General features: G+C 40.5%; 1 protein-coding gene across 6 annotated transcripts in view; it reads right to left on the bottom strand.

Annotated features, from left to right (window-relative positions):
- Positions 1 to 236: 236 nt before the first annotated feature.
- ncam1a (neural cell adhesion molecule 1a) overlaps positions 237 to 15,014 on the bottom strand; it is a 169,590-nt gene continuing 154,812 nt past the window's right edge. For 4 of the 6 annotated variants that reach the window (XM_086012063.1, XM_086012064.1, XM_086012066.1 and 1 more), the window contains 4 exons: positions 6,758 to 6,959; positions 6,494 to 6,610; positions 5,406 to 5,735; positions 237 to 3,876 (listed from right to left, as the gene is read on the bottom strand). In XM_086012063.1, coding sequence (XP_085868189.1) covers positions 3,768 to 3,876; positions 5,406 to 5,735; positions 6,494 to 6,610; positions 6,758 to 6,959 — 758 coding nt within the window. In that variant the 3' untranslated portion in view covers positions 237 to 3,767. The remainder of the gene's footprint in view (positions 3,877 to 5,405; positions 5,736 to 6,493; positions 6,611 to 6,757; positions 6,960 to 15,014) is intronic. The other 2 variants (XM_086012068.1, XM_086012069.1) reach the window with 1 other exon arrangement.

Below are 15,014 nucleotides of genomic sequence, written 5' to 3'. Positions count from 1 at the left end.
TAAACTGTAATCCTGCAATATAAAAACATTGCATTTTATATTGTTGTACTGCCAACATACATAAGCTAAAACAAACATCAAGTGACATGGTTGCATTTCATTTACATATGTAATGCTTCAACTTGATTGTAACAATAAATATGGAATAATGTGCTGACAAATGGAGGATTATGTCTTCCAGTTAATTTTTGGAAAAAAAATGCACAAAATGTTATGCGAAGAAAAACTACTGAAGATAAAGCGTCATTTTTTTTTATTCATTCATTTTCTTTTTATTTCCTTCAATGACATTTCAGAGCTTATGTGAAGCGAAAATGAGACACTCGGCAGACAAATGACACGATGCTTGGCCATAACCAAGATGATGAATACAAACACACCAATGAAGCCTGGCTGCAATGATAATAATATCCCTCTCTACATTGTTTTTTTTTTTTTTTTTTTTTTTGCATGCCGGCCTCTGTGGGACAAAAGTGGAGATGATTAAAACAAAACAAAAAAATTAAACAAAAAAAAGAGGGAAAATGAGACCTGAGCAGAAAGTAGCAAAGTGTCTTGGTCCTCTTCAGAATCAATAAGTTGACTCGATGTATTTTTATTTAAGGGAAAATACATTGAATAATGGTTGGGTCTGAAAGCCTTTCAGTGGTAAATTTGCAGTTTTTTTTTTTTTAGTTTACAATCTAACTAATACAGATGAATGAACAAAAAGTTCATTGATGTCAGTAGTTCAATTCAAAAAGTGAAGCTTATATAGTATGAAGATTCATTTTTTGTATAGAAACATTTCTTTTTAGAAGGCTAGTTCCGATCTAATGTCTATGCTAAATGTTTTATTAGACGGTGAATTCTGGTGTCTTCCTTAGCAGTAAGCTGTAATCATCAAAATTATTTTTAAAAATTGCGAATTTTTTCATCCTGTGTGCATTTCTGTAACCTATTCCATTATGCATGGAACCGCCCCAATTATTTGCATTGAAAATAAAAACTCCCATGGCAATGTGTCAATTATTTGCGGATTTGAACTACTAAAATAAAGCACATTTTTCCCAATACAGTATTGTAATTTATTCAAATGCAACTGTAAGTGTAATGCAATAAATGTATGGATGGAACTCACAAAGAAAGAAAGAAAGATAGAAAGAAAACAAACCCCGGAAGAATTCTCCTTCCACAGAGGACAGTGTCAAGAACCCATCACATATACAAGATGCATCTATTCTGGAATATTATAATAATGTCAACAAATATTAAATAAACCGAAAAAAAAAAAAAAGATGGCGAGAAATGGGAATGCACGTAACTGTGGTCGTATTCAAAGGCACGGTGTCGTTTCCAGTTTGCTCACGTCTACGAGTGTGTACCGCACGGCTATGTATGCTAACAATGCTAATTCTGTGGAGGTGGTGGGGGCAAAAGCCACAATGGACTCGCACATTCACAGTTGCAGTCTAAAAAGGAGCAACTCTGTACAAAAAAAAGAATCAAGATCACACATTTACAAAAAAAAAAAAAGAAAAAAAAAGAAAAGTTTTTTCACAAGGCAAAGTGGAGTGCGAAAAAACAGAATATGCTCAATAGATCCTTCAATATTGCGGCTAAGCCAATTTACAAATTTGGCAATAACATTTTTTGTTGTTGTCAAGCAAAATAATATTTTTTCCGGTCCCAGAACTTTTTTGTCTTTGCGCGTTTGTTGAAAAGTATGCTAGCTAGCTTTTCTTTATAGTCAATAAATACACTGTTTTAATGACAACATGTAATTTGTTAAAAATGAGAACAAACACTATTTGCACACAGAAACAAATTTACAAATTTTGCCATGTGACAATTCCTCGCTATTTACTGAAAACCACGTATCTCCAAATTTCTTTTTTTTTTCTTGTCCAAACACAACAACACAAACATTTACTTTTTGGTAGGTTTTTTTTTTTTAATGTGTGTGTGTGTGTGTGTGTAGCTTTAAAATCTGCAGATTGACACCATTTCATCACTGTAATCCACTTAATTTTCCTTTTTTTTTTTCTATCTGAAAAAAACTAATTGTGAGGTGAAATTATTTTTGGTGGGAACCAAATTTTAATTCATTCAATTTAATTAATTTAATAAACACACTTTGTTGTTTGCTTATTTTGTTGTAAAAAACATAAAAACATTGTATGGATACAAAAAAACAAACAATGGCGATACATGCTTTTCATTGAAATGTATTAGTTTTTTTCAAATATCGTTAGCTTTTTTTGTGATTTTTTAATGAAATAGTAAAGAGCTGGTGATCAATTTACAAATTTAGCAATTTCACCACTTTCTATTTATGGTATTGCTAAATGTAGTTATTTTTCTTTTCTAAAAAACAAATTGTTTTAGGGCTAAATTTTAAAAAATGGGCTTTAAAAGATTATTTAGCGAATACATTTAAAAAACAAAAGCATTTTAGTGGCTTTTGAAATGAACACAAAATACATGTGACGTCACAAAAAGTTTCCCAAAGTTAACGAATCGTTAATATCGTGTGTCAGAGGCGATATAGTTTGGACACAAGTGAAAATTTGGTGGTTGAGGCCGATGCAAGAAAATGACAAAAACGGAAAAAACACTTTGTCATAAAAATCTAACGTCAGAAATTGAATGGCGAGTGTCATGTTAAAAAGTTTTGCGTATTATCATTTTAGAACAGAATCATACTTTGTCGGAATCCTTGAAAAAAAAAAAATCATATAATAACATTATCACAATAAGAACCCAATGACAGCAACATGTACAGAAATACAGTAACTTTGCAAAAGAAAACAAAAAAAAAAACCACAACCCCCCAAAATAAACAGGCATGTTAACACTTTTAATGACTAAATCCGGCAAACAAACACTTAAAAAAAAAAAAGCTAAATAGGCAATAATGTCTGCACATTAATTCCTTAAGACGGCAACAAAAGGCCAATAAAGGGCCACAATCCCAAAACACACGAATGGCGTGAATACGGCGAAGCGTTGTTTTTTTGTTTTGTTTTTGTGAAGGCAGTTGTGAGTGAAATAAAGCTACAGTCCAACACCGTCAAATAATATCGAATCTAGTTCGTCTTTGTGATGGTGCGAAGGAGCATGACAGGGCCACGCAGAAACGAAAAACGAAAAAGGAAAACGTACGTGGAAAAACACAAGAATAGCTCGAGGAGAAAGTTGCAATTTTACGAGATTATTTATTGTGAAATTACAACTTGACTTTTTCTCGTAAAAGTATGACATTTCTTGTAAAACGACAACTCCTTTCTTAAATTACAACTTTAATCACGCAAAATTACAACTTTCTCGTGAAATTCCGACTTTATTCCCGTAATTTGACAAATTTTTTTCCTCACGGTATTACAACTTGTACAATGACAATTTTATTCCTGTAACATTACGAACACGTTTGTTTTTTTTTTACTTTGACCTTTTTACAATTTTTTTTTTTTTTTTTCCCATTTCAGCGTGGCCCTCACACTCAACCTTGCGAGAGGGCTGTCGACTAGAAATGTTTCTTTTTTTAAAAGCGACCTACTGTAAGGCATGGGCTTCAAAGTCTTTACATTTTGTTGGTCCAAAGACACCAAAAGACAAGCCCTCCGTTTCATTACTACTTTACCGTTTTCCTTTTCTGTTGGGATGGCGGGCATGCCGTGTGAAAATTATGTCGAGATTTCAGTGACTGTGACCCTAAAACCATCCTCCCCCCTCCCACCACTCCCGCGGACCCTCAAAACCAACCCCAACCATCTCGGCCTTCCCAATTACGCTTTGCTCTCGTTGCCGTTGGTCTGGGGCGCCTCGTTGGGGACCGTCTTCACCTCGGCCGCGGCGTTGTTCGCCTCCGTCTTGACGTCGTCCTTCGTTTTCCCGCTGCGAGGGCGGAGCACAAGGGAGGTTTCAGTGAGCTTTTTGTAAGACGCTTTTGAGGGAAATTGTTCCGTCCCCCCACCCCGCGCCTCTCGCCCTCCTTTTGGGAGCGGGTTTCACACATAATGGGATCACCCGGCCGATCCCGGGGCCATGCATCGGGATGACAGCGTACGGGTGTCGGCGGTCGCTGCGACAGCCGGCGTGCAAATGAAGACACGGGAGACACAATGAAAGCAAAAAGAGCTGACCTACAACGCAAACTACACAAACACACAAGAGGATTAGCAGGCCGTCTGGGCCGAGACGCCGTTATAACGCCGTTGTTGTTAGCGTACGCTAGGAGAAAAGCTGAAAATAACAGCTGACGTGGAACTCTGTCGGATTAGAAGGAAAAACAAAAAAACCAGGTCAGTATTTCTGTTGGGAATAATGTGCCTCGAAAATAGCTTGAAAGGGATCTAAAAATATAAGCATTTAAAATTAATTAGATGCACTTGCTACTTTCATTCAATATACTTTTTTTGTTATTCTTAAGTGCATAAATGAAAAGGTCTGTATCCTTCAGATGAATACTAATCCAAATCAAGGTTTTGGTCCTATTTTAACATCTAGGAGGCAGGCCATTATTGCACTCAGCACTTTTTGTAGCTCGGGTGCCAGTGCATCTGCATGCTAGTTAGGAGCTAGTCTCCTCCAAAAGTATTGGAACAGCAAGGTCACTTCCTTTGTTTTTGTTATATACTGAAGGCATCTGGGTTTCAGATTAATAGATGGAATATGGGACAGCAGTACAGAAGTCCATCTTTTATATCACGGTACTTAAACCTAAATGTGTAAAACAACTCAGGATAAATAATCTTTGAAACCACCCACTTTTCAAGTGAGCAAAAAGTATTGGAACGAAACGATACTGTGGATACACTATTTTCATTTGATTGTTTCATATTCCAAAGTGTTTCATACAAATACTTCCTGTAATTAGCCTAGCGTAATTAGCATAGTGTAACTAGCGTGTATTAGTGTAGGTTAGCGTCCCAACATAAATTCAATTCAAATGTAGCAAAATGTCAGCGTGTTACAAGTTTGGTTGATTGAGATGTGGTAAAAAAAATTAAATAAATAAATACATGCATTCAAGCAAAACTGTACTGAAACTACAACACTCATATGGACAAGTTCTGAGAAACAAAAGGACGAGGGCAGTGAGAACTTCAAGCTCTTATTAGCAAGCAAACGGGTGATGTGAAGCAGATGACGGTTAGTTGATGACGGACACAAAGGGGTCGGCGGTGGAGATAGCGAGCGAGGTGGTGAATGATGACGCTTCTACACTACTAGCATCCCAAATGTTTGCTTATGCCGCACAACAATATGAAAGGAAAAGTCAACCATTTTTCTTAAATAATAAAGCACATATCCAAAATATTGTGGGGTGTTTTTTGCATTACATTTTGTCCTTTAGAAATCTTTTTTTGGGGGGGATACTACCAGTGCAGCAGTGACAAGTGTTGTAGTGCAGACGTTCATACTCATTTTGCGTGGTCGCATCTGTGCAGGGGGGTGCGTCCTTAGTCAGGCTGTCTACTTGACTTGGGGAGCTTTCGGGGGCCTCGCGCTGCTTCTGCGGCCCCTCGCCGTTTGCCCTGATTGGCTCTGAGACGGGGACGACTTTAGGGGCGTCGCTCAGGTCGACCAGCGGGCCGACGTTGGGTTGGCTTTCAACCGCGCCCGCCCGTGCGCCGGGGCTGGTAGCGCGGAGCGGGCTGTTCTGTGCCGTGCTTAAGCTCTCCGCAACTGAATTAGTAGCATTGGTAGGGAGCACGTTCATCGGCGGGAGGGTGGCGTTTGCAGCGGCGGGCCTGTTTTTAAGGGGGTGGTGTCAATGATGGCGGTTAGAGGTGAGGGGCGGTAGCGCCAGCAGAAAGGTGAGAGTGAGAAAGTAAAAGTGGAGGGAGAGGAAGAGGGAGAAGGCTGAGTGAGCGCTATTGTGCTGTAGTCAAGCAGAAAAATCGAAATGAGCCAAATGTTAGCAACACAAAGAAGCTTCAAAACAACCATAAACCAAATATTTCACCTCTTGTTGCACTGCTTTTTGTACACAAAGCTACTGAAATCGGTTTTAAACTGGCACTAGGAAATGCTAGTAAAGCTAACTTTGCACACTGAGGCCAACTTCGGAAACCTAACATTTTTAAACCGCGATCATAATTTGGCATATTTATTTTTATACATTCACGAGTTATACCAAACATGAAGCAAAAAAACTCAAAAAAATTATTGAAATACATTAACTTCTGTTTAGGACAAGCACAAAAAAAATGATTAGTACAAAAAAATATCAAGAATTGGAAGAAATGAATCAAATAACCTAAATACAGTATGTCAAATATAGCTAGCTAGCAAGCTAGGTAGTTAACTGGCTAGCTAGTTAGTTAGTTAACTAAGCTATCTATCTATCTATCCATCTAGCTAAATAGATGGATCAATAGACCCAATTTCAACCAGCATCAAAGACTTTTATTTTGTGTTTTCTTTGGCTATTTGTGACACTCTTTCCTGGAAAGAAGAGAAGAGAAGCAACCGAAATGGCGGTAGGCAACACATCATTCAAACTCACTCGGGTTCTGTCAGAGGCGTGGTCTCATTGGGCTCTGTGGGTCCGACTCCCTCCTGGTTCTGTGTCGGCTCTTCCTCCGTTCTGACCTCCACGATGGGCTCTTTGGACTCATCTTTCCTGTTGGTACACAAGAGCGGGTCAGGCTAGTTCGTCAATGACACATTAGCCTTAAGAACTCGATTCAATGCGGTATTGTTAGGAGAGGGAAAAAAAAGTCCATCTAGTGCCATATCAATCGTGTCTGAAACAGGTTTGAGGACTCACGTGAAGGCGGCCTTGCCCTCCTCGATGTCCTTGCTCTTGGCTCCCGGACCGGCCTTCCCGCAGAAGTTGACGGCGATGCACATGAGGAGGCCGCACTTGTTGAGGAAGTAGCAAGTGACGTCCACGGCCACCAGCAGCACAAAGAAGACCACGATGAGGATGCCCACGATGGCGCCCGTGCTCAGGCCAGAGCCCGAGGCGCCTGGAAATGTGAGGACCACAGGAAGGTAGGGAAGGGAAAGGAGTGGTGAGAAATGCTGTCAAATAATGAGGATGCTATGATGCCAACTAAACCCCTAAAAAAACACACACAAAAATATAAACAATGACAAGAATATGATTTGGGTTCTATATCATGTTCATTTTTACAGGAGTAAGTCAAACAAACACACATTTTAAAGAAACGTATTGGAGGTAGTTTGTCGAGTTTTGACTTTTCAGCCCCTCCATCCCTAAAAAAATGTTTGTTTTTTTAAACCCCCCCCCCAAAAAAGATTAAACAAGAGTATTTTTGTTTTGGGGGAAAAACAACAACAACAAAAAAATAAATAAAACAGTTATACAATATATATTTTTTTTTATCAAAATATATAAAAAAAAAAAAAGATATCAAAAGTAAAATGTAAAAAAAAAGAAAAAAGAAAATAGTAAATGGGCTTTTTTTTTTTTACGCAACGAAAAAAAACCCACTCGCTGGCTAATGGTTTACATGGCCGCGGGACCCCCTCCTACGGTGGTGTCACGATGAGTGATAACACCTCTTTTCCACTTTTGCCGCAAATACATTTTCCGGCAACACACGCTCAATTGATTTCTAATTGGACGTCTTCCTCTCCTCGGCGGGCACGTCGGGGCCTCGGTTTCCACCGCCTGGTAAATACACAACAACGCCCCCCCCTCCCGCCCCCTCCCTCCCGCCCCCATAGCTTCATTTACATTTTAACAGGCACAATAAATCATGCGGCGTACGTTCAGAAATGGGGGCGGCGGTAGCCGTGTAACACTCGTGTGTTGTCGCACAGCGAGGGGAGCATAAATCAGGAAGTGTCACGACGAACGACGCAGACATTTCTCTTTATGGGTTTTGTCAGCTAGCAGTGCTCTGAGCTGCGGTGTGATAAGCCTCAGCTGCACTGACAAGCGGACCCTTTTATGAAAAAAGTAATCAATACAGCATCAGGATGACGGTTTACATGGCTGGACGGGGCCTTCGAGTGACAGCTAATGATTTTCCCTTCACTACTTATACAGGTAGCCCGGCAAACTGCTTTGACATCCCTTTGGACGCTAATGCAGCTTTTCAAATATTAAAATGTTAATTTAATGGCGACTGCAGAAAATTGGTTTTATTAATTAAATTGGTAAGCCAAGGTACCACTATATACAGAGCCTAATATTCTATACATAAATATGTATATTAGGTCCGTCATCAGAAAGGAATGTTTGGACAGGCGCTTACGTCTCCTTAGTAGTAGTTGGGGGAATATTTGTTTTAATATTTGGGCGGCTAACGCCTCGCTGTTAGCCGGCAAATGCCGTGCTAGCGGCAAACGAAAGGCGGTTTGCAAACTGGGACAAAATAGCTTAACACTCCGTTTAGCATTTAGATCAAATTGGATTTTTCATTTGTTGGACTTTTGGTGCAAGTCTGAGCTTTGATACACGGTATGGCATTGCAGCATCGGTTTAAAACTCTAAATAAAACACCTATTTCCTGACTGATGGTATCATGTTTACAAATACGACACGTACGCCCCCCTCCTCACAGGAAGTTACGATCTGATAGGCTGAGCGCTATCGCCTCGCCGCCAAGAGCACGGTTTATCCGCGAATGAATAGAAGCGCGGTTTCCAATTTGGACGAAAGAGAGTAGACGTTCAGTGTATGGAAAGACAGGATGACGAAACAATAAATGAGTGACAGCGGATAGTGGAGGCGGCTGGGAGGACGTCAGGCGACTTTCCAGGTGGACCTGAGCCACGCGACGCCCTCTCATCGAGGAAGGAGACCTGGAGAGAGGACAGACAGCGTGTGGACACGGAGAAGGAAAACTCACATGCGGAACAACGGAAGGACAAAGTACAACAGACACAAAAGACCAAAACGCTGACTCAAAGCTAAGCTCGTCTTCCAGGATGCGCACGTCGGGCAAAAAGTTTGCAGGGAAGTTAACAGCCGGTGTACTTTGGAGGCCTGGGTCACCTTGACCACATGGGTTGACAACCAGATAATTGTTCTTTTACGCCGATATCGTTTCCCCGCATCAAACCGTTGTCAGTTTTCCGTGATGGCGGGCGTCTGAAAACCCGCGGTAGATGATTGATGAGCATCCAGAGGGAAGCAGATGCCCGAGTCCCCCCATTCATTAGCGGGTGCCATGTTTTAATTAGCGAGTCTGAGGAAACAATCACCAGGCGCATCTGTTTGATTAAAGGAAAAATGTACACGCGTTTCGCTAGCACTCAATTGTCACTCTCATTTTTGTAGCGCGTGCCCTCGCCCAGCTAATTGCTTGTCGGCATAACCCAGGGGTAATAATAAAATAAATACATAAAATAAAGCTTTTCTCCAAGGTGAATCATCCAAGTGTTAATTAAACTTTGAGGCCAAGTTCCGCCCACATGAGGCGGCATAGGCAAAAAAAAAAAAAATCAATTTGGCGTCACTCATCTGCTTCATATTGGATGCTCAAATTCCCAATTTGGAGTTCGTCAACAAACAGACCCTAAAACTTGCCCAAAATTGCTCCTTTAAACCAAACTGCATGGGCATTGGACATGGGTCCTTGAGACTTTTTCGTGTCCTAAAATGATACACATGCCCATCCAATTTCGTGTGGATTGATAAAATAGGAGCTCGGGCAGATTTTTTGTAACTTTCCAAGGGGCGCCACTGGGCGACGTTAAAATTAGGTTCATACTGTACAAACTACAAACACACTACCCGAGATCTGGGGTTTTTGATAGCCAACACATTGTTAGCCTAGTAGCGTAATTGTCTAGGTCATTTTTAACGTATTTTAACTTCAAGCTGGAGTAAATTTGTCGCCCCCTATGGTGGAATACTGCATTACAACAATAGAACCGTCAGTTATACATGAAAGACTATACCTGATTTTATATTTTCTTTGTCTCTGTGTAGAGTCTCAGTCATCCAGGTCATGGTCATTTGCAAAAGTTGAATCGAGGTAACTGGACTCTTGATTGTTGAATTTTTTTTGTTTTTTTTTCTTGTTTTCTGAAAAAGTTTAAATATGACTTAGGCAGTTATGCTATTAGCTGAACCATATGCGGAGGTTTTAGCCATCTGTCAACAGCCTGTTGAAAAAAAACCTTTTGTTTGTCGTTTACATCGTTGGCGGACACTTTACGCACTCCAGCTGACAAAATCATCACTTCAGTGAAAGAAAAACAGAAGACACTTTATTTCCACCCCAACAACAGTTACATTGAAACACACACAGATATGTACTTCCAAAAATGTCTTCAAACCAAAAGCAAAAAACATTTCACATGATCCAAAGTGATGCTCCTTTTGTCTTTTTGACAGAGATGCACGTAATTTCCCCCCCCCCCGCTTTCTGGTATAAAGACAAGACGAGTGAAAATAACAGCTGATTTCTCTAATTTCAGTTTGAAAAGATTATGTACACACAAAATATGATAATTTCACTCTCGTTCCCCCCGGCCCGTCTCATCAATCCTTTCAAGGCATTTACTTTGAAATGTTTCCGATTCCAAGTGGGGAGAAAAGTGCATCTAAAATCATTTAATGTTCCAATTTTTGGATTGTAGAGCCTCGCCTGCCTTTAACACATTCATAATGCTTGACTGGGGGAGCGGCGGAGCATATTTGTGAATTACTGGATTGGGAGGGGCCACACTTCATGCTCTTAGGCCAAGAGAAGAAGAAGAAATAAAAGCCTCTTTTTTTTTTTTTTTTTTTTTTACCGAGGTCTAGCTATTGCAGACACACAATCATGTGACTCGAGTTCACATTAAGGCATTATGAATGTGTTATTCCTCACAAAACGCCACCCGTGATCCGACTTGCAACATAAAAGCAACTAGGGATGGGTTTTAGGGTACATATTACCGACTAATTAATGGGTGAAAGGTTTAAAAACAACCAATTCGAAAAGTATGTTCTCAACTCTATTTCGACACGAGCTGCCATTTTGTGGATGCAGATCAACTTCCCTTTGACTTCCCATCTTAAGACTGAAAAATATTTGATCAACAATCAATATCGACGGGATTCCTGATGATCAATAAATCGATTATGATGCCCATCCCTAATTTGTAACCCTTTAGACCAAAGGTGTCCAAAATGTTTTCTGCCGAGGTTGGAGAAAAATCTCTGGATGCCAGTTTGACATTCTTCCCTTGTAGTTTTAGAACAATTTTGCAATGTAATATTTCATAGAAAAAATAGGATTTGAGGGGATTTGGATACAACTAGGTAGTTTCAGATTTGCTTTTTGCTTTGTGAACGGATGGATGAAAAAAAAGTCTACACACCCCTGTTCAAATGGCGTGTTAATAAATTAGACTAAGATAAATCATTTCAATTGACCCCCCAACAATTATGTGACCTAAAAGCTGATAGTTTTGCATCCGCTTGGATTTTTTAAAAGACAAAAACGAAATTTCAATGTGGATGGAAAGCCAAAACCCAAACAAAAATTGGTTTCTTTTTTTTTGGTGTTGTTGTAGATCTCGACGCTACACGACCAAGTCAAATGTCTGAGCAGCGGCACTCAGTGGCGTAAGTAAGAAGCCAAAATTGGGTTTGTAGAAAATTGGGTTTTGTGTGCATCTGACACTGTTTGCAAAAAAAAAATGGGTGCAAATTAGGAAGTACGATGCAGGCAAAACTGTTCCGAGGGCGTGCCGCTGTTTTTGGTCATTTTTGGAACGCGCGGCGGTGGCCCACGCTAGTTCAAAAAGAAGCTAAGTGGCCAAAAATTGCCCTCTAGATGCACTTTGGACACCCCTGACATAAAGAGTCCTTCGATATATTGATATATAACCAGAAAACAAAGACGACTCAAAATCCCGTCAACGAAAACTGATGCACACACAGAGCACCCTGTGATAACAATCATAAAAGCAACATCTTGGACTTGTCATCTTGTTTTGATCTTGTTTGTGGCTGCACAAGGCTCAAAAAGGCATAGAAAGCGAAAGGGGGTGGGGTGGGGGGTTGAGTGGATGTCAGAGCCAAAAAACGGGTTTTCGTTTCCTCCCGACTATCCCTTCTCCTCGGATGAGATCAGTTTTACAAGAGCCAGAGCGCAGTCAGCGAGGTGGAGAGCAGAAGAGCTGCCAAACTGTACGTCACGCTCTGGCAACCCAGCGTCGCTGCGGGTGGCCGCCAATATTTCCAAAACGCCGCGATAGAAGTGCGACATAAATAAAAGAAAAACCCAGAGATCGGTGCGTATGACAGTGTCACGGTCCGCAGGTGCCCCCCGACAAGACGTGGACAAGACAAGAGACACAACGAGAAGAGGGTGGAAACAAAAAGGGAGGAAAGGAGAAAAGAGAAGGGGGGAAGAACAGGGAGAGACAGCAAAAAACAAAGTCAGAAATACAGAAATACAAGCCCTGAAAGGTTATAAGAGAAAGAGAAAAAAAAAAAAAAGAGGAAGCCATAGTTAGTTAGGAAGGCAGATGGTTGGTATGGGTGGAAAGGTGGAAAGCGATGGTGAAAAGGGACTGATAATGTGCCGTATTTTTTCGGACTCTAAGTCACACTTCTTTTTCATGGTTTGGTTGGTCCTTTAAAATTAAAACTTTAAAATTAGACCTCGGACTGGCACACTAAGAAACCCGTTCCCTTATCATGTTGACTTTCCGCCACCTTCTTTGCACCGGCGGTAATGCACCACAAGTTAGCCAACTGTCGAAACACGGAGGCAGAAGCAGCAGCAGAAGCGTATACTGTTGATGGAGACGTCTCAATTCTTCTCAACTCATCAGTACGGCACTAATATTAGTAAGGAAATATGACTGAGTAGTTGTATTGTCTGTTTCGATGTATGCCGTTTGAGTCAATCTGTATCTATAAGGGTTATAGCACCCCAACGTGGCGTTAGCATTAAGCTAGCAGACTGAAAGGCTAAGCTAATAACATAGCTGTGCTTCCACCTTTCTCCCCTCAAAGTGCTTCTAAGTTATTATTGGTTGGGTTTACAACTACAAATAGGAATATCAAAGTTTAATTATGACTGAATCAACTTAGCTAATAACATAGCTTAGCCTTTCAGTCTGCTAGCTTAAAATGCAATACAATGCTTTTAAAAAGGATAAAGGGGGTCCAGATTTCACAAAGAGTAATTTGTGAGTAAACTGGGGCAGACTATCGTTATACATCCAGTACTTTCCGTGACATTTTTGTTCAGTGGTGCGCCGTGAGATTTTTCTCATGTCACACGGCAGACACTGGCTTCGTGTGCCGAGCTACATAGACAACAACAGCTCATGGCGAAAGGAAGGCAGGGGCCAATGCATTGCGTTGATGAGATGAATGGTTTGGATACCCCCACCTCGCATGATTATCAGCACTGCGATTGCTTTTTGAAAGGAAAGAACACGTTCAGCCCGGGGAGATTTGGATGCATCGACGCCTGACCAACACATTTGCAACTTCGTGACACTTGCGTCAATTTTTTGGGGTCGGGGGGGGGGGGGGGGGGGGAATGCAAAACAATTATCCGCATCAAAATAAAAACACTTCCAGGAATTTAGAGGAGGACTGACTTGGATGCATGAGAGCTGGCTCGACTTTATGATTTGATTTTGTTGTTTCTGTTTTTGAAGTGATCCAAACCTCCCACGACTAATTTTGTATTTTTTTTGGGGTCTTTTCTTTGCATGCCATGCACTGGGCAGCCGTGAAAGGGAGGGTATCCGGCAGACAATATTCATTAATACCATGCAAAGCGTGAGAAGGCTGCATCCCCAACCAACCTAGTCACATTACAGTTTGTAAGGTCATGCGCATGTGCAATGTACTCAAGTGACTCTCACAGTGTGTTAGCTCCCTCTAGTGGTACGCAAAAGAATCCTGTTCAGTTGCATTTAACTTTTAAGATCAATGCATTTGTATTTAATCTTGAAATACAATTAAAATAGTCAAATTAATATTTATTTGGTTTTCCAATAAAAAGAAAAACATTGACATAAAGGCTTTTTCATTGGATCGCAAATATTATATTGTGTTTCTTAGTCAACAGTATTAATATCCTATGTCCAAATGTCTGTTTTAGTTTTTTCTGTTAAAAAGGGAAAAAAAACGACATTTGTTAATACATGCTTTTTGTTGGACAGCGACATTATTTTACACTGCAACCCATCGCCTGAAATGTTTCTTTGGATTTTTTCAATCCAAAGAAAATAAAAGAATCTCAGAAAATGAAAAGATACATTCAGCTATGGCATTGACAATGAAATGCGCCATTGTAGAAAAAAAATGTAAGAACACTGACAAAGATTACAGAGACATAAAATACAGACATATTGTGTTTTTATATTTTTACATTATAATGTGTTCTCAATGTCGGTCTTCACATTGCCATTTAATTTCCCTTTTTTTTTTTTCCAGTTATTTTGCAAAGCTATTAATACGCCCTTGGATAATTTACCAGATTGTTTTTAGATGAAGCCAAGAAATGGAAAGTCTTTCCCATAGAAATGAAGGAAAAAACAGTTAAGATTTGGGGTGAGGATGGGACAACATTTCTTGAAAGTTGTTTTTGTCAAGACTTTTATAAGCCCGCGGTTCATTGTGGCAGGGAAGCAGCCCAACTTCAACATTATTGCACACAGCACAACAGCAACAACAACAGAGCGAAGGCCGACCGTGACCGCTGCAGTCGAGCTTTTAAGGATTAACCGCACCAAAAGAAGAAGAAAAAAAACAAAATCGCTCTCGGCCTGACGGATATCTGCCGCCGCTTTATTGCTCGCCGAGCGGCGGCCTCCTTCACGATGCGACCGTAGATTAGGAGAGCGGCATAGCATGATGCCGAGCTACACGCCATTTCCGCCGCAGAGAAAACGTTCTTGCGCTCTTTACTGGATAGTTTCCTGTTATCTTGCTAAAGCTGGCCGCTGCAATACCGTGAGGCGCCTTTTGAAATGGAAATCGGCTTCTCTTTGCTGAAGCTATCACGGAAAATTCTGCAGTTGCATTTTAAATGCCAACCCAAACATTATGTTCAACATATACCCTCAACGGACACTTTATTAGG

The sequence above is a fragment of the Filicampus tigris genome, chromosome 17, assembly GCF_054856515.1.
Source record: "Filicampus tigris isolate MCC_2025a chromosome 17, RoL_Ftig_1.0, whole genome shotgun sequence".
Taxonomy (NCBI): domain Eukaryota; kingdom Metazoa; phylum Chordata; class Actinopteri; order Syngnathiformes; family Syngnathidae; genus Filicampus; species Filicampus tigris.
This window is presented reverse-complemented; position numbering and strand designations above follow the sequence as displayed.